Consider the following 18,117-nt stretch of genomic DNA (forward strand, 5'->3'; position numbering starts at 1 on the left):
ATTCTGGGACCTTTCCCAGCCCAGACTCCTCCCTGGTTGTGAGTAAAACTGCTTTGAAATCAACCTCACAAGCCTGCCTGCCTGCCTGCCTGCCTCTCTCTCTCTCTCTCTCTCTCTCTCTCTCTCTCTCTCTCTCTCTCTCTCTCTCTCTCTCTCTCTCTCTCTCTGAGGGTGATCAGGGGTGTGAGAGAGGGTAAGGCTGAGTTTCCATAGACATCTTGGCTGCCGATGGAGGTGTTCTGGGCCCCTTGTTTTATTTGGCAAGCTGGTGTGACCAGCTGGTAGGGCACGGGGGTGGGGTAGTCCAGCTGGGTTTAGTTGGGCCTCAGTCACACTGAATGGCATTCTAAGCAGAAAAAGAGATTTGTGCATATTGCATTCTTTCGGTGATGACCACATTCTTCTGGGTGTCCAGCCCAGCCAATGCAGTAAGTTGTCCTGACACCCAGCCCAAGGCTGGCACCTAGATAGATACTCAGTAAGTACGAATTGCATGCACAGGTGGCTAGAACAAGCAAGCAAGTGCCTTTTTGCTGGCCTGATGGAGAACTTGAAACTGAGGGAAGCAGGAAAGCACCTCCAGGACCCATCCTGTCCTCCAACGCTGTTTATGTTCTCTCTGGCATCTTTCATTTTATTTCTAATTCTCTCTCCTCCCTCGCCTGCATACAGCATCTCCATCTGCCAGTCGCTTGGATATTTTGGGAACACAGTTTTGAAGCTTCTTAGCTTCTAGTCCATTTCTCTGTGGCTGGAGAGGCAGGGAGACCAGGGCTGGGAAAAGCCTGGGCACTAACTCAAGGGATAGCTGGGTAGGGGGCAAAACCAGAGATGGAGCCAGGGCTTGAGGTTGGAGTCCGTAGGGGGCCAGCCAGTACTGGCTCAGCTAAATCTCTGGACATCATCAAATCCCAGGCCTCTCATTTTCTCTTCTTTGAAGCAAGTACAGTGGTGCTTTACCAACTTCATTATTCAGGAAATTCATCCCGTGATTCTCATGGAAAGAATTAAATTTGTGAACTGAGGTAGCAAACAATTCCGAACACTTCTGTAGCGAGGTGGCTCTGTATCAGGTCCTGTTTCTACTACGTTCTTCTAGTTCTGTGACCTTGGGCAAGTTGTTGGATCTCTTTGTGCCTTGAGATCCGTCTATAAAGTGAGATGATAAAAGAATATGGCTTGTCTCATGGGGATGTTGGGGGGAGATGAATTTGCATGCAGGGAAATAATGTTTGAGACCTTGTTGTTGATCATAAATGTAAGAGTTCCTTTCTCCCTGTTTTGCTCTTAGTTTTCTTATCGGGAAAGTAGCAATAGTAAAAGAACTTCTAGGGCTGTAATTAAGATCTGGACATAGCAATCTTAGCACACCAGTGAGAGCTTTGGGGGGGTGCTTCTTGCTGTCTTTAGGTGGTTGCAGAATCTCCAAGCCAGCGGTGGGGAACCTTTTAGAGCTTCCCATGAACAGATAGCCATGTGACACCCGTGCCCTATTTAGGCTACCCGTGCCCTAAGCTGATGTTAGGCAGTGCTAAGGAGCCCATAGGCTGTAGCCCTAGTTGTACAGGTGGGCACAGAGTTGGGATTTGGGTGAAAGCAACTCACTTGTTGAGATAATTCCCACTCTCCAGTGGCCTGTGTGACAGAGTGTAGCCCAGACTACCCGGTGCACAAGAATGCCAAGCCTGTGAGGGCAGGAAACTTTGTCTTGCTCACTAAAAAAAAAAAAAAAAAAAGACTGAGCTGGAGATAGTGGTGCACACCCGTAAGCCTAGGGGAGGCTGATGTAGGAGGGTCATGAGTTTGAGGTTACCTCAGGCTATCTGGCAAGTTCAAGGCAATAAAACCAACCAACCAACCAACCAAACCAAAGTAAGCTAGGTGTGGTAATGCATACCTGTAATACCAGCTATTCAGGAGGCAGAGACAGGAGAGAGCTCATGTGGGGCCAGTCTGGGCAGCTGGCAAGATCCTACCTCAAAATAAAAATGCCTAGGGATAGAACTTACTACTTCTTAATTTGCATACTCATTACTGAAAACAAAACAAAAGTGAAACTACCAAACAGACTAACCTATGTGTAGAAATTGACCCTGGAAGTGCTAACCATCCAGCTTTGAAGTCGCTCTTAGTTTCCTTGGTAGTTAATTCCTGAGTACATGCTGTGTGCTAGGCACCTTGGTTTGTACAGGGCTAAATGGGGTCCCTTTACTATGGGCAGGGGCTTTAATTCCACATAAGAGGAGATAAGGCTAGTGTGGAAATCCCATTGTCCCAGAGCTATCATTTATTCCCTATATGTTATGTATGACAACACAGCACAAGGCCTGTTAGAGAAAAAAAAAAAAAAATCCAGGGACAGTGGCTTTCAGGCATGGCTGGATCCAGGCACCCATAAGATGTCCCCTCTTGTGTCCTTTGAATTGGCCTACTTGCTCCATATGGCAGCACTGTGTTAGACTTGCATTCTACAATCTTTGCAGCAAAAAGCCCCCACTGACGACCAGAAGGACTCCTGCTGGTTGGCTTTGCATTATATGCCCATCACTGTCCCTCCGAGAGAATGATGCTGGAGTCACACTAGGTTGCCTGAGGAAGGGGCTGTTCCCCGCTGGAGCACAAGGGCTGGGCTGAAGAGACCCAGGACTGCCTGACTTGCGCTATCAAGCCGGATGGCAGGGCTTTCACCTGATTGGCCCCATGACCTCTGTGATGACAACTGCTGTCCCCTGCATGACAGCAGCTGTATTAGACACGGCAGTGAGGGTCTGGCTGTGCTCCAGGAGCACCTCATTTACAAAGCCAGCCAGGGACTGGGAACTGTGGCCTGCTGATCTTGGTAGCAAAAGATCCAGGTATGTAACCAGAGAGGAGGGAACAGACACCACGCCTCCATGCTAATGAGCCTGCCAGCCCAGCCGTGAGCGCTGGGATCAGAGCCAGGTGCCTGTTGGCCCCAGATACCCAGATGTTGAGGATTCTAAGTGCACAGCCTAAGTCTAACATCGAGTTGGAGGGCAGCTGTGTTTGGCCTTGACCCTTTGTGCAAGCAGGGAATTCTCTGTGGGCAGCAAAGGGATTGGAACCTTTGGGCAGACACTTACTTTGGTTTTTCACAGCAGAGAAGTAGCCTGAAGCTTTCGTACTGGAATCGGCGCACCACACAGCTCCAAGTGGCACTCACAAGGTAGTCTTTGTGAAGGGCCTTATCTCGAGCTGTGCCGGGTGTGGCCTCCACACTCTACAGATCTGCCCCAAACCAGAGTAGCACTTAGCTCATTTTTGGCACTCAGCATCCTTCAGAATGGCAAGAGAAATGTGGAAAGGAGAGGAGGGTTAAATAATTGAGAAAGTGGATTTGCAGCTTATGCTTTCCACAGATTTATTTACTAAGTGAGCAGTTTCCTGTTATCACACAGGCAGGGAGGAGAAATGTCAAGTGTGTAGGCTTTGCAGTGCTGTGCCTACGGTGATGTCTAGGCCATGAACAGGGGCCACGGCTCTGTGGAGCAGTGCATGGCAGATGGGCTGGGCTGTGGGTGCTCATGGGCAGTCACCATCGGGTGTTACACGTGCTTATGTCACATGGCCCCACCTTTCCCTGGGCTGGCTGAGACTGGGCTAGCACCCATCAGGAGCCCTGAAGAATATCACTGACAGTGCTAAGGACAGAACCTGTCGCGCGCAGCCTTGCCAGCAAGGAAGACGCGACCACTGGTTGTGTCTGCGCAGCCTTTTATTGCCCTGTTACGTTTCTCTTCTCTCTCCCCGAGGCCCCTGCTCTTAGCTTATAAGTCTCAGGGCTTCCAATCATGGGGTGCCACGTATGTACTGTCCATTGGTCCAGGTATGCGGAAGCAATGCATTAGCCCAAGCCTTGGCCTTATATGGAGTTGTTTATTACTAGGAGCGCTCACCCCCTGAGAGGGTGGAAGGCGGAAACTGGCGCCATCCTAGGGCACGGCTACACGCAGCTTCCTACAAGAACCTTAGGTCTTGCATAGACTAGGGAGGTACTCTATCACTGCACTACACCCTCAACCCTTTTATGTTTATTTTTGAGATAGCATCTTACTGGCATTCAGCTTGCAGTCTTCCTGCCTCAGCCTCCTGAGTAGTGGGGATCATGGGTTTGCCCCATCATGTATTACTGGCTACTTTTAGGTGAATGACAGAAGGACCACTGTTACAGGATGAACAGAGAGGTAGTTGTTTATTAGTTGGAGCCTGTGTTGAGCGCCGTGTGTGCTCGGCTCCTACAGGTCCCATAGCAGAAACCCAGCCTGGGCCAGCAGTGTGCTGTCCCTCCTTCAGCACCACTTGCTCCAGTGCTTCTCCCACTCTGCGGTGGTGCGAATCGGTTGTCCCTTCTCCCACAGCCTGCCCACTCCTGCTCCATCCATGAGAGAGAGGTGCTCTTGACAGCTAGCTCCCCGGTTGTTTGAAGGGTGAAATGAGCTGGTGTGCGTGGGGCATTTAGCACAGTGTCTTTGACCATAAGGAGTATACATCCAATCATTCAGAGTGTATCCTGAGCCAGGTGCAGTGGTGCCTGCCTATAATCCCAGCACTCTGGGAGGCTGAGACAGGAATATCACAAGTTCAAGCTCAGCCTGGTCAACTAGCAAGACCCCATTTCAAAATTTAAAAAAAAGGGCTGGGGATGTAGCTCAGTGTAGAGGATCTCTGTTCAACCCCCAGTACCACACAAAATATGTACCCTGGTGTCTGGGGGGTGGCAAGACGTGCATTTGGATAAATGCGACACAGGCTGAGCCAGCTAAGGAGCACAAGGAGAGTGATTTCATTCATTCATTCACCAAGAAGAGAGAGGCAGAACATCATCCCCATGTGCAGGCCCTGTGCTGGGCGAAGTGGGCCATGGGAAGCTCAGTGGCTGAGCCTCGGGCACGTGGTGCCACGGCACCACTGCTGATGACAGCTATGTGTAGAATGGAAGAGAGGACAGGAGTAGGAAGAGGGAGTGGGAGCAGGTGCTAGGGAAGACTGGAGACACCCCTGAGGCAGAAGCCTGAGTGACAATGAGGAGCCAGACAGAGGGGACTGGAAGGGCATTTGGGTGGAGGGAACGGCATGTTCAGCGTGTTATTGTGGAGCTGTGGTTGTGTCTGGCAGCATCAGGTGATGTTCATGCTCTTCCTGGAAGGCTGGTGGGAGCTCACAGCAGGGGTGGCTGCCGCAATGAAGTATGGCAGCTGGGAGCAGGGCCACATAGGGGGCAGGTGCTCCAGAGACCATGACATCTGGGTTCTGCCTTTGGGAGGTATTGTTGCTCTTTTTCTATTCCCCCTTCCCTCCCTGCCCTCTTCCTTCCCTCCCCTCTTTCCTTCCTCCTTTCCTCCCTCCCTCCTTTTCTCCCTCCCTCCATGTCCCTTCCAAGACATGGTCTTGCTATGTTTTTAATAGGCTGGGCTTGAACTTGGAACCCTTCTCCTGAGGCTCCCAGAGTGCCTGGATTCTAGGCGTGCTCACCGTGCTCAGCAGCTGCTCCTCTCATTTTGTGGGGAGGGTGATCACTGCAGTTTGGCCCCATGCCCTGGCCCCCACTTCCCTGCACCTCCTTAGGCAAGGAGCAGAGAGCAAGCCAACCGCCCACTTCCTTCTTACAGCAGCTCTGGGCTTGTCCTGCCTAGGACCTGCTGTCACTTTAAAGCACAGCAGGCTGGTCTCACTTCACATGCAGGATGCATCTGAAGACCTCATAGAAGGCAAAACTTGCATGTTTTAAGCTGAGTTTCCCACAGGCTTAAATGTCAAGTTGAGGGGACGCAATGTGGGCAGTGCCAGTCCTTGGCCATCACAGCTGAGGGGCGCGTTATCAGCAGCACCTCATGCCCACGTCACCCGCTTGCCTGGATCCTTCTTGGCTTGATGAGTATTTAGAGGATCTAAAGCCATCCCTGTGGTATTATCAGCTACAACACCAAGCACTGTTCTAGATATTCCCCCCACCCCAGTGGAACTGGGGCTTGAACCCAGGGCCTTCACACTGAGCTGCATTCCCAGCCCTTTCTATCTTTTGAGGCAAGGTCTCACTGAGTTACCCAGGCTGGATTCCAGTCACACTTGCAGTCCTCCTGCCTCAGTCTCCCAGAGCACTGGAATTACAGGCATGGTTCACCACACCCAGCTTTGTTCTAGAACTTCATATTTGATTGGTATAGACTGTGGTACAGTGGGGGAACAGAGGAACAGAGAAAGGAAGGGACTTGCTCAACATCACCCACTCAGAGTTCCAGCCAGAAGCCTGTGGTGTGTGTGTATGTGTTTGTGTGTGTGTGTCTGTGTGTGTGTGTCTGTGTGTGTGTGTATATATTTTAGGGAAGGGTCTACAGAATGTTCAGGGTCTCACTACTAGATCGGACTCATAGCGATCCACCTGTTTACAGGCTCCCAAGAGCTGGGATTACAGGAGCGAGCCACCACACCCAGTTTCTATTGCCATCTCTGCATGCCCCGGGGGTGGGGCAGCGCGGCAGGCCCAGGGATCCAGCCCCAGGCCCCTGCGCCTGCTTGCAGGTGCTTTAATCTGCTGAGCTATTTGGCTGGCCCTGGTCTGTGTTCTTAATTACTGCCTGAGTTGCCTCCTTCCTTGTCTGCTGTCCTTCCCCAGCCTCTTAGCATCTCTCGGCTTCCTTGGGAGCGTATTGTGTCACAGCTGCTGCTGCTGCTGCTGCTCATTCATAGCTGTTTCTCTACACTGAGTTTCTGTTTCTAAATCACTGATTCTCAGGGTCATTTTGTAGCTCTCTCCCTGCCGTTCAAAGAGCCCTTGAATGATATTCTTCTAGAATATTTTTTAAAGATGTTAAATTATAGTGCAGTGGCTTCTCACAAAAGTTTGGATGCATATAAACAGCCACATGGCTCCTAGACTCAATATTGACAGGTCTCCACATGGCTCCCTCTGCGCCCTTGAGTGCTAGTAGCTCAGCTCTTTTCACCCATTCCTCTGCTCAACTCCAGCACTGAGGTCATGCAGATTCTTTTTTTTTTTTTTTTTTTTTTTTTTTTTTTTTTTTGCAGAACTGGGGATTGAACTGAGGCCCTTGCACTTGCCAGGGAAGCGCTTATTCCATTAAGCCATCTTCCCAGCCTGTCACACAGATTCTTGACTGATGGTTCTAAACTGGGAAGCCTTTCTTCATACCCCTGTGCATTTTGTGCAAAGAGCCCAACATTGTTGAGTGTTTAAGGATGCAACACTATTTCCAATTTACATTGTCCCATTTCACACCAAAGAGTCTGAGAGGCACCATGCTATGACTCTTTCACCCCAAGGCACGGTCTCTGGGCTCTGCTGCTGAATGCTGGCTCTGCTTGCTCCTGACTCCTGGTCTGTGAGGTATAGGAACTGGTGACAGTGATGGGGCCCACACATGTACCTTGGATTCCTTGGCTGCCACTGAGACCTCCTCCCCTCCACAGGATAGCCAGCCGGAGCAGTGACAAGGACGGTGACTCTGTCCACACAGCCAGTGATGTCCCGCTGACTCCGAGGACCAGCTCCCCGGATGGCAGGCGCTCGTCCTCAGACACATCCAAGTCCACGTATAGCCTGACCCGGAGGATTTCCAGTAAGTGTCTGTGCTGGGGCCCGTCTGGCTCTCCCAGACACCAAGCAGCATCTCCAAGGAGGGCTGGGAGGGCAGGTTGGTGGGAGGAGAAAATCAAGTGCGGCAGTGGTCCAGGAGGCAGGTAATGAAGGGGTCATGACACTGCACCAGAGAGTGTCAGCCAACCTACGTGATTCTGCTGAGGTCAGTCAGAAGTGATCATTTGGATTGATTTAGCCCTTTCCTGATCACAGTTGTGTTAGGTTAGGTCCTGCCACCTGGTTAGACAGCAGGACTTGCCAGTTCAGGGCCCCCGGTGCGCACCAGGGGCTGGGCATAGACAGTTAGTGGAGGTAAACATTGGCCATGTGCAGTGACAGAGGGTAGCTGATGTTCTGTGTGGAGAGGTAATAGGCAGTGAGGCTACTGTGGCCAGCTGGAAAGTTAGTGTCCTATTGAATGGAGCAGGTGGCTGCTACTCCAGTATTGCCGTGGGTGGCTGCGTGGGACTAGGGGCCCAGTGTTATCTGATCTTTCTGAAGAGGAACTGGCACTGTAAATGAAAATGCCTCACCTTAAACCTAAACACAATATAATTGCGAGACCAATTTAGCCACCCGCTTTGCTTGGTTGTGTAGCACATGTGCGTGGCCAAATGGCGCGATTAGACACAGACCAGGGACTCCAGCCTTCTGCCACAGCGCAGAAGTATCTGCTGTCTCACTGAGCTGCTGTCAGAGATTCACATAGTGGGGGAAAATGCCTCAAATCCGTGAGCCAGATCTACTCAGGTGGGGACAACTGGTATCTGACCTTCCCTAGGAGCGGGTGGGGAAAGAAGGAGAAAAAAGAAATTTGGGGGCTTCCAGCAGGGAGACCTGGAGGATGCTGGATTCCTGGAGGTCTTGCTCTGTCTGCGAAATGAGAGGCCTGTCCTCCATCTGTGCTGTCCAGTGCGACAGCCGACAGTTGCACACAGCTGTTGGCACGGAAGTGGCGTAAGGCCAGGTCCCGAGATGGTGTGACTGTAAAACACACGTTGGACTTTTAAAGTAGTGTGAGAAAGAGGATTTAAAGTACCTCTCTAAAATATTTTTTGTTGATTGCCTGGCAAAATGACATTTTGGAAGTACGGATTGAATGTCCCTTATGCCTGGGACCAGAAACATTTTAGATTTTGGATTTTGGAATATTTGCATATACATCATAAAATATTGGGTATAGGACCCACGGCTAACCATGAAATTCATCTTTCTCGACCGCCTGTGCATAGCCTGGAGGTAGTTTTATATAACATTCTGAGTGTGCCTCCGTTGTGACTGCCACCTGCCACATGAGGCCAAGGTGGTTTTGTCCTGTGGCATGGGTATCAGCACCCAAAAAGTAGACATTGCTCGAAAGGAAAGAACAGCTGGGCTGGCGGGGAGGCGGGTTCACTGAAAGGACAGCACTTGTATTGTTTGATCGGTCTTGTATATGTGTATCTGGTGATCTGAACAACTACTTTGATGACAACACACAGTATAATAACCATTGTTAATTTTCTATCATCTTGTTTTGAGAGTCTTTATCATTTTCATTGTTTTGTTATTATCTCTAAAATAAAAAAAGTTTTGGATTTTGGAACATTTTGTACTTTTGGATTAGGGACAGTCAACTAGTAGACCAAATAATAGCAACTATTTAAATTAAATTCCACCTATTTCTTTGTACATTTAAAAAGTTATGATTTCTGGAACATTTTAAGTCACCTGTGTGGCTTTCACTGTATTTCTTTTCTTTTCTTTTCTTTTCTTTTTTTTTTTTTGTGGAACCGGGTATTGAACTCAGGCCCTTGCTCTTGCCAGGGAAGCACTTATTCCACTGAACCATCTCCCTGGCTCCTTGCACTGTATTTCTGAGCAGTGCTGCTTTAGGTGACTTCTGTCTTGTGCCCAGCTCTGAACACAGGTGGTTTGCAGTTCTTGTTTATTGTTGCAGCTCTTGTGCACCAGACAAGAGTCTCACGGTGTTAGCTAACAAGATAGCTGTTTGGACAGTGAACACTTATACATTGAGCTTGCCAGCAGAATAGAGGGGGGCAGGCTAGGATGCTGGGCTTGGGGGCCGTGAGCTCTGTGGGCTGATAAAGAGGGAGAGGAAGCCTTGAGCCACGAGGCTTGAGCAGAGTCCTTAAGAAGTGTAGTTATTGCCCTTTACTGGGCTGTTGCTCTGTGTGGAGCCCTTTCCATGTCTCAACTCAGTGATCTTCACTACTATCTGTGAAGTTACTATTTTACGGAAGGGGGAAACTGAGATCCAGGGAGTCTACAGCATATGCCAGGAGTTGGACCCCCGGCATGTGGGTCCCACCAGTCAAAGCAGAAGTAGCACAAGGTGAAAGTGATAGCCAGAAAGCCTGGCTTGCCAGCCAACTACTCTATTTGTAAGGGCATGACCTTTTTTTTTGCATTTTAGGGAAGGGTCTATAGGGTGTTCAGGTCTCACTACTAGATTGGACTCATAGTGATTTGCCTAGTTACAGCCTCCCAAGAGCTGGGATTACAGGTGTGTGCCACCACACCCAGTCTCTGTCACCCTTTCAGCGTGCCCTAGGGGCAGAGCCGGCATGAAGGGCGTGACCTTTGGAAGTTACTTGAAGTTTCTCTCTCCTGGTGTGTACAGTGGGATAATAGAAGTGATAATCAAGGGGTTGTGAAATTGGCCAGCTGAGGATGTAGGGTCCATCTAGAACAGTGCCTGACCCCTCGCTGCTGGGATGATGGTGTTGGTGACAGCGATGGAAATGCTGACACACATATTGGAGCACACTCAGCCCTCGGTACCCATGGCTCTGCGTGCTCCAATTCAGTAAGACATGACCAGAAATAGTTGGGGGAGGAGGAATGCTTCTGTACTTAAAAAGTGCAGATTTATTTCTTGTCATCATTCCTTAAATGATACAAGACAACAAGTAGAAAGTATTTCCGTGGCACTAGAGATTGCAAGTAATCTAGAGATGATTTATGGGCCGGGGAGATGGCTCAGTGGAATAAGCACTTCCCTGGCAAGCACAAGGGCCTGAATTCAATCCCTGGTTCTGCCAAAATAAAAACTAAATAAATAAATTGTATGGGAGGATGTGCATGCATTACATGTAAGGATTGCACTGCTCTGTACAAGGGCCTGGGCGTTCTCCTCCTGTCTTTCTATCCATGGGGGTCCTGGAGCCATGCACTGGGGGATGAGTACAGGCCCACATGCACAGAGATGAGGAGCATTTTGAAGCAGAGGGGACAGTGTGAGAACCTGTCGGCTGCTGCTGGTGTCACTGGCCAGCTCAGGGAGCAATACCCATTGCTACTTCTGGCTCTGTTTAGGTCTTGAGTCAAGACGGCCCAGCTCCCCGCTCATCGATATCAGACCTATCGAGTTTGGCATCCTCAGTGCCAAGAAGGAGCCAATCCAGCCCTCGGTTCTCCGACGGACCTACACCCCTGATGACTACTTCAGAAAGTTCGAGCCCCGGCTCTACTCCCTGGACTCTGGCAGTGACGACGTGGATGCTCTGACTGATGAGGAGATCCTGTCCAAGTACCAGCTGGGCATGCTGCACTTCAGCACACAGTACGACCTACTACACAACCACCTCACCGTTAGGGTCATTGAGGCCCGGGACCTGCCGCCCCCCATTGCCCATGATGGCTCTCGCCAAGACATGGCACACTCCAACCCCTACGTCAAGATCTGCCTCCTACCCGACCAGAAGAACTCTAAGCAGACAGGGGTCAAGCGCAAGACCCAGAAGCCTGTGTTTGAGGAGCGCTACACCTTCGAGATCCCCTTCCTAGAAGCCCAGAGGCGGACCCTGCTCCTGACCGTGGTAGACTTCGATAAGTTCTCACGCCACTGTGTCATTGGCAAAGTGTCTGTGCCTTTGTGTGAAGTAGACCTGGTGAAGGGCGGGCACTGGTGGAAGGCCCTGATTCCCAGCTCACAGGTAAGCCAGCTGTGTGATGTCTCTTCCTGCAGGCATTACTGAGGAAGGAGCACTTTGATTTCATTTTACTGTTTAAAAACTTTGGGTGTGTCTGTGTGTGTGTCTATGTGTGTGTTTTTGTGAATATTAATTAGCACAGATACAGATTTATGTAACCACCACCACTGTAGAAGCTTTTTTGTCATTGATGTTGACTTCTTTAATCAGGAGAATGATTGTCCAGGGTATAAAGCTATCAGTCATTTTGACTTCAGAAATTGATTTTGCTGGAAAGAAAAGTAAGGGCAAGAGGACTGGATGCTTCTCGGGCAAGGCAAATGGTTACATTGACCTCTTTCCTCTGTGCTACCCAGGAAAATATGATTGGCTGCTGGGGAGCTCACCCGGGGGCCTGGCTGAGTCCCCATGGGGCACAGATGGGCATCTCTTTCTGTACCTGCTGTGGGTACTGGGGTCTGGAGGGAAAGACTCAGCCATGAGAAGCCCCTCTGTGATGAAGGCGTGGTTATTTTACATGAACACACTAGGTACATCTCAAAGGCGTGTCTCTTGGTCGAGGATTTGATTTGCTAAACATGTGCTCTGCAGTTGAGGCACACCTGAGCCCTGGATGCAGGTTTTGCTTGTTTATTTTTAATTTTTAAAATTTTTATTAGTACGTGGTTGCAGGTTTTAAACATGAGGCCCAAGAAGGATGGTTTCACTGAGTATGTGTGTGTATGTGTGTATGTAATTTATCCCTGTCTTAGATTGAATTCTCTAAGAAGGTACTGAGGCAGATTGCATCATTTATCAGGGAGATGGCACTAGTAGGAGGCAGCAGGACAGAGCAGCAAAGTCACTTGTATGCTGAGCAATTTGCAGGAGGGAAGAATGGCAGGTATCAGCTGTGCCCACTGTTGTCCCGGCCCCACCCCTCACCGCACGCAGCCTGCCCGTCACAGCACCCAGAGGGATTGCATGTTTTCTGCACCTCTCCTGGGATATCTGACATCACTGAGTCTTTAAGGTAGAACCTTATCTCAGCTGTCTAGAATCTTACAGCTTAAAGGGCACAGTAAGTTCCAACTTACAAGGTTCTATTCTTCCTCACAGGAGATACAGAGAATCTGACGTCTGCACACCTGGCCTTCCTGGCTTTGCTAGGGTGGCACCCTAGTAAGCCTTCCAGGTGCATCACTAGTTTGGTTCCCTCTCTCCTCCTTCTCTCCCTTTCTTCTTCTCTTCCATCTTCCCTTTTCTCCTTCCCAGTTCTGGTGCAGACACAGGCATAGGAGATGGAGAAACCTGGGGGAGGGGAGCTTGACCTCCATTGGTCTCATAAAAATCCCCTTCCTATGGGAGCCAATGTGGTGATCCATGCTACCAATGGCCTTGGGCCCAGTCACCCCACCACGTCCTGTCTGTGTAAGGGGGCTCCCTGCTTTCTCCCAGCAGGTGTGTACCACTATCCAGGTGTAGGGCCAGGTGTCCACCTTGTTGAAGGGCCTGGTGGGTGGTAAGCCTATTACAAGCGGCAGTTCTGGTGGCTAGGAGATGACATGGTCTGTCCTGCACCCCTGCAGAGCAAGGCTGCACTTTGTCATTTTCCAGGTGCTGTGTGATAGTAACATCTGGAAAGGCAAGGGATGGAAAGGTTTCTGACTATTCTTGACACTGTCCCTTTGTAAATGTTGCCAGAGAGCCACCTTGTCCCTTCTACGTGATGACGAAGGCCTTCACCATATACTAAATCTGCCAGTGCATTCGGCTCGGACTCCCAAGCTTCTAGGATGTGAGAAATACATTTCATCTGTTTATCAGCCACCCAATATATAGTAATTTTGTTACAGCAATCCAAATGGATGACTAGGGGGACATTTACTGATACCTGCAATGTGTTGAAATTCACTTGAAAAACATGGAAAGATAACTAGACAGATATGTAATAATGCAAAATAATAGCATATTTGGCTGGGGAGATATCTCAGCAGTCTTAAGTGCCTGCCTGGCAAGCAGAAGGACCCGAGTTCGATCCCCGGTATCCCTGTCATGCCATGCTGGCCCTGAAACAGGCATGGTGGCACACACCTGTAATCCCAGCACCAGGGAGGCTGAGACATGAGAATTACTACAAGTTTGAACTGTGTAGTGAGACCCTGTTTCAAATAAATAAATGAATAAAAAAAATTTAAATAGCATATTTAAAAATGATTGTAAAATTATGAATAGCAATAACTGCACACTGTAGAACCAGGGTGATAGAACTAAAGGTGTTCACTATGGTTCTTTCAGTTTTTCTGTATTCTGAAAATGTTTATTAAAAAAAGTTGGGAACAAAAGACAAAAAGAGCCCTGGCACCTGTTATGACCACTTGCTATCTTTGGGCAAGAGGTGATGACAATCTGGATCTAATGTTGGGCAGAGGTGACAAGTGGCTGGTTTGGGGATTCTTACCCTGGTCCCCACTGAACCCCACTTTGGGGGCTACAAACAGGAGAGGGGTTTCCATTACTGTAGCTATTCTCTAATAAGTAAGCATCAGTATCCCCCCAAGAGTGAGACCGTGCGGCTCCCGGGCCCCAGCCTCACCGATTCAGATGTCCTAAGCCTCAGCGTAGGAGAGTCTGTTCCAGCCAGGGTGTGAGGAGGTGCTCATCTAGGGACTCTGCACTTCACTCAGAACGCCAGGAGTGCTCAAGGGTTGAGAGGTTTGGCTGTTGGAGCTTCGCCAGATGTGGGTCTTGGGCTTGGTCTTCCCACTCGTGGGCTGGGCTGATGATGGTGTGATGAGATGGCATAGCTGCTGTGGGCCTGGCTGTGCAAATGCCTGGTATACAGTGGACGTGGCCATCCAGTGTCGCACTGCCATGGTGACGGCATTGAATGGAGCCATTCTGGGAAGGTGCATACTTAAGCTAGCATGCTCTTCATGGAGATAATTCTGAGTCATGTCTGGATATAGAATCTTTTCTTATTTGGTGATGGTGGTGGTACTAGGCATGGAACCCAGGGCCTTCACGTTGAGCTACATCCCTGGCCTTTTTTTATTTTGTATTTTGAGACAAGGTCTCACTATGTTGCTAAAGTACCCACTTTGGGTGAGAGCTTGTGGTTTTCCTGCCTTAGCTTCTTAGAGTGCCACAGTGCCCCGCGTGGGCAGAGAATCTTGTGTGACAAAATCTGATTGATTCTCATGAGCAGTGTTTGATGTGATCCAAAAAAAAAGAATATGTGTTCAGTCAGAAGTGATATTTGTGGCTAGTGGGCTGGCTATTTATGTTTCTGAATTCTCTGGACCTGAAATTGCACTGGTCAGAGGAACCCTTTAGATCTTGGATGTCCAGGATCCTGGGCCTTGTGGCTAAAAGTGAGATCTGACCAAGCCATCTTTGGTGACCACTGACCCATGGGCGTGTCATCTGTCATCCCTTCTTGGGCTTCCCTACAGACAGACTTCGTGACAGTGAGTCCAGTGCATATGTTTTCTTGGAGGGGATACCACAGTGAATCTGAAGAGAAGAGGTAAAGGAGAGTAATTAAAGGGTGTGCTATCTCTCAGGCTACCCATTTCTGTGGGAAGGAAGCCCAGTGAGGGGTAAAGGGGCTGGGATGTGTGTTCTCTGGCTCCCATCACACAAGTTGTGGGATGCTTCCAGGAGCCTTAATGCCCTGGGCACCCAAGCTTGCCCTGTGGGTGTGAGTAAGGAAGACACACTCACTGGACACTGATGTGCCCAAGCGAGGAGCTGGGTGGACACCTGCAGCCTCACCACACTTACCTTACTGTACTCTGTGTGTTTTCTGCGACTTCGCTTAGGGCTGAGGATGCAGCCTGCTCTTCCTTCTCGCTGCCTCCTTCTCTCTTCATTTGTCCTCTCCTCTGATCAGGAAGATACAAAGCAGATGAATGAGACCCCTAGCTGAGCAGATGTCCAGGAGGAATTGACAGCAGAGTCTTCCTGCAGAGGCACTTACGCCAGGAGTGTCTCTCCAGGCAGCCGTCCCTCTCAGCTTGTGATCTGAGGCCAGAGGGGAGGGAGGAAGGACAGGGAAATCTCCAGCTACGTCCACTCAGCCAAGGCCTCCTTCGCCCCCAAATCTTTTCCCTTTGGAGACTGGAATAGTGAGCACGGACTGCAGAACCAAGGCTTGGCTTCCTGTGGCTCCTCAGGGGGATGTGCTGAGTCCCAGTTGTTGACGGCTTCTTTCCCTTTCCCTTGCCCTTGGCTTTGAGCCCCATGGCCAGTCTAGGATCACCAGGACATACTCTCACTCAGTACCCTGCCTGTGTTCAGGGACAGGCTTGCCATAGTAACTACTCTAGGGACATCGGCTTGTGCTGTCATTCATTCTCAAGATCTTTAAAATTTTGGAGGACTTTGCAAAAGTGGTTTGAATAAATGTCATGACATGTGTTAGTTTTTGGCAGCACAGTAAAGAGATAGCAAAGAGGCCTTTATTGACTCAAAAGACATATAATCTGAGAGACGATGGGGGGAATCCTGGCCTGAGACAAGGAAAGCTGAGGCTGCTATGGACTTTTTCTAGGGTGGAGTTTGAGGGGCAGTTTTAATTACATGTAAGGAGCTGACTGGCGTCTCCTCTGTGTGCACGGGAAAGGTGTGAAGAAATCATATCCAGGTCATTGGGAAGACAAGCTGTTGTTTTAAGGGCTTTAGCCATGTTAGATGGCCACCATAGGAATTCAGCAATTCAGACTGGGGCCAGACCTATCTGTATGTAAAGCGTTAGTGTGTGTTTATTTCAGTGCTGGGGGAATAGCCCAGGGCCTCACATGCTAAGCGCGTCCTCTTCCACTGAGCAACATCCCTAGCCCTCTTTTAAAATTTTATTCTGAGACAGAGTCTTGCCAAGTTGCCTAGGCTGGCCTTGAACTTACAATCTTCCTGCCTTATCCTTCAAAGTAGCTGGGATTCCAGGAGTGTGCCACCGTGCCTGGTTTAGCACATTTTTTTCTTGAATTGAACTGACCTGGTTCACATCCCAGCATTACATTTACCAGTGTAAACCAGAGGGGATGATCTTGCTGCATGGGGACCTGGGGGGCGCACAGTGGCTACGCTACTGATGACTGACATTTACATAGCTCTCCCTGTGTGCCTGGTGCTCTGCTAGGGCCTTGCTTTGTACAGATGGAGTAACCATTGTTTGAAAACCATGTTTCATGTGTATCATAGAAGGCAGGAAATGTGACTTAGTGGTGAAGTGCTTGCTTAGTATGTATCTCAGTTTTTCTAGTTAAGCAAAATACCTGACACCTAAAGTTGAAGGTGAAAAGGGTTAGTTTGGCTCACAGCTTGTGGAGGTTTTTTTTTTTTTTTTTTTTTAAATTTGTTTTCTTGCAAGGCTTTTTTTTTTTAACATTTATTTATTTATTGTGTGTGTGTGTGTGTGTGTGTGTGTGTGTGTGTGTGTGTGTGTGTCCAGCTCAGCCCACCAGTGGCGGGGCTGGCTGGCATGTGGTGCTGGGGGATCGAACCGCGGTCCCTGTGCTTTGCCAAGCTTGTTCCATGTAGGTGCTTTAGACCACTGAGCCATCTCGCCAGCCCATCTTGCAAGACTTTAAAAAAAATTTTTTTTAATAGATTGCAAATTGAAAATAAATTATTTACAAACATAAATGAATACAACAATAAAAATTGTCCAAAATAAAAATGAAGAGGGCGGGGAAATGACTCAGTGGAATAAGTGCTTCCCTGGCAAGTGCAAGGGCCTGAGTTCAATCCCCAGTTCAGCCAAAAAATAAAAAAAAATAAAAAAATAAAATAAAAATGATGAAAGAATTTACAGATCAGTCATAATAGTTCACTGTTTCAAAACCAAGAAACTTATATTCCTATAACTAGAATTCTCAAAGTAGAAAGGAGTAGGCAATAAATATTTAAAGATTTAAAATTTCTGAATTTAGTTCAACTTATAATACCACATTTCCAAGAAAAATGAACTTTTGCACAAGAAATTTAAATAAAATCATACTGTGGAGGTTTTAATCCATCATCAGCTGGTTGCAAGGCAAGACGGCCTGGCAGAGGGGTGCCAAGGGGAGAAACACTTCATGGTGGCAAAAAGGCAGCAAACAGCCAAGTCCTAAAGAAGCAGAGGTGACAGAAGCCCGCTTTCTGTGCCTCGTATTCTGTCCAAGCTACATGCCCCTTGGGTGGGTAACATTCACCCCCAAGGGGGCCCTTCCCACCGTCTACCCCCAGAACTATGCCAAACCACTCACTGGACCAATTGAGTCATAACACAGCCTGGATCCCAGCATCACACACACTAGATCCAGCTACCTCTGAAAAGCCCCAACAGTGTTCACATGAAGCTTTGGGGGGCATCTAGACACAAGCCATAACAACACCTAAGTGGTGTTGGTTCCATTCCCAGTACTACAAAGAAACACACACACACACACACACACACACACACACACACACTTTTCATGATACACCTCATACATAATCTGAAGATAATTATTTTTAGCATTTTTAGTGCACTTGCCTTGTGGCTGCTACTAATAATTTGGGTTAAAAAAGTTTTGGATTTGGGAGCATTTTGGATTT

At 48.8% G+C, this 18,117-nt stretch overlaps 1 protein-coding gene across 5 annotated transcripts in view; it reads left to right on the plus strand.

Annotated features, from left to right (window-relative positions):
• The window catches only part of Syt17 (synaptotagmin 17), an 82,724-nt gene that overhangs the window by 5,415 nt on the left and 59,192 nt on the right, over nucleotides 1–18,117 (plus strand). For all 5 annotated transcript variants that reach the window (XR_002818792.1, XM_023704701.1, XM_004644485.2 and 2 more), the window contains 2 exons: nucleotides 7,450–7,598; nucleotides 10,937–11,556. Coding sequence is in view for 4 of the 5 variants with exons in the window: in XM_023704701.1 (XP_023560469.1) it covers nucleotides 7,450–7,598; nucleotides 10,937–11,556 (769 nt within the window). In the remaining variant the exon portion in view is untranslated. The remainder of the gene's footprint in view (nucleotides 1–7,449; nucleotides 7,599–10,936; nucleotides 11,557–18,117) is intronic.

The sequence above is a fragment of the Octodon degus genome, unplaced genomic scaffold, assembly GCF_000260255.1.
Source record: "Octodon degus isolate 3935 unplaced genomic scaffold, OctDeg1.0 scaffold00200, whole genome shotgun sequence".
NCBI classification, from domain to species: domain Eukaryota; kingdom Metazoa; phylum Chordata; class Mammalia; order Rodentia; family Octodontidae; genus Octodon; species Octodon degus.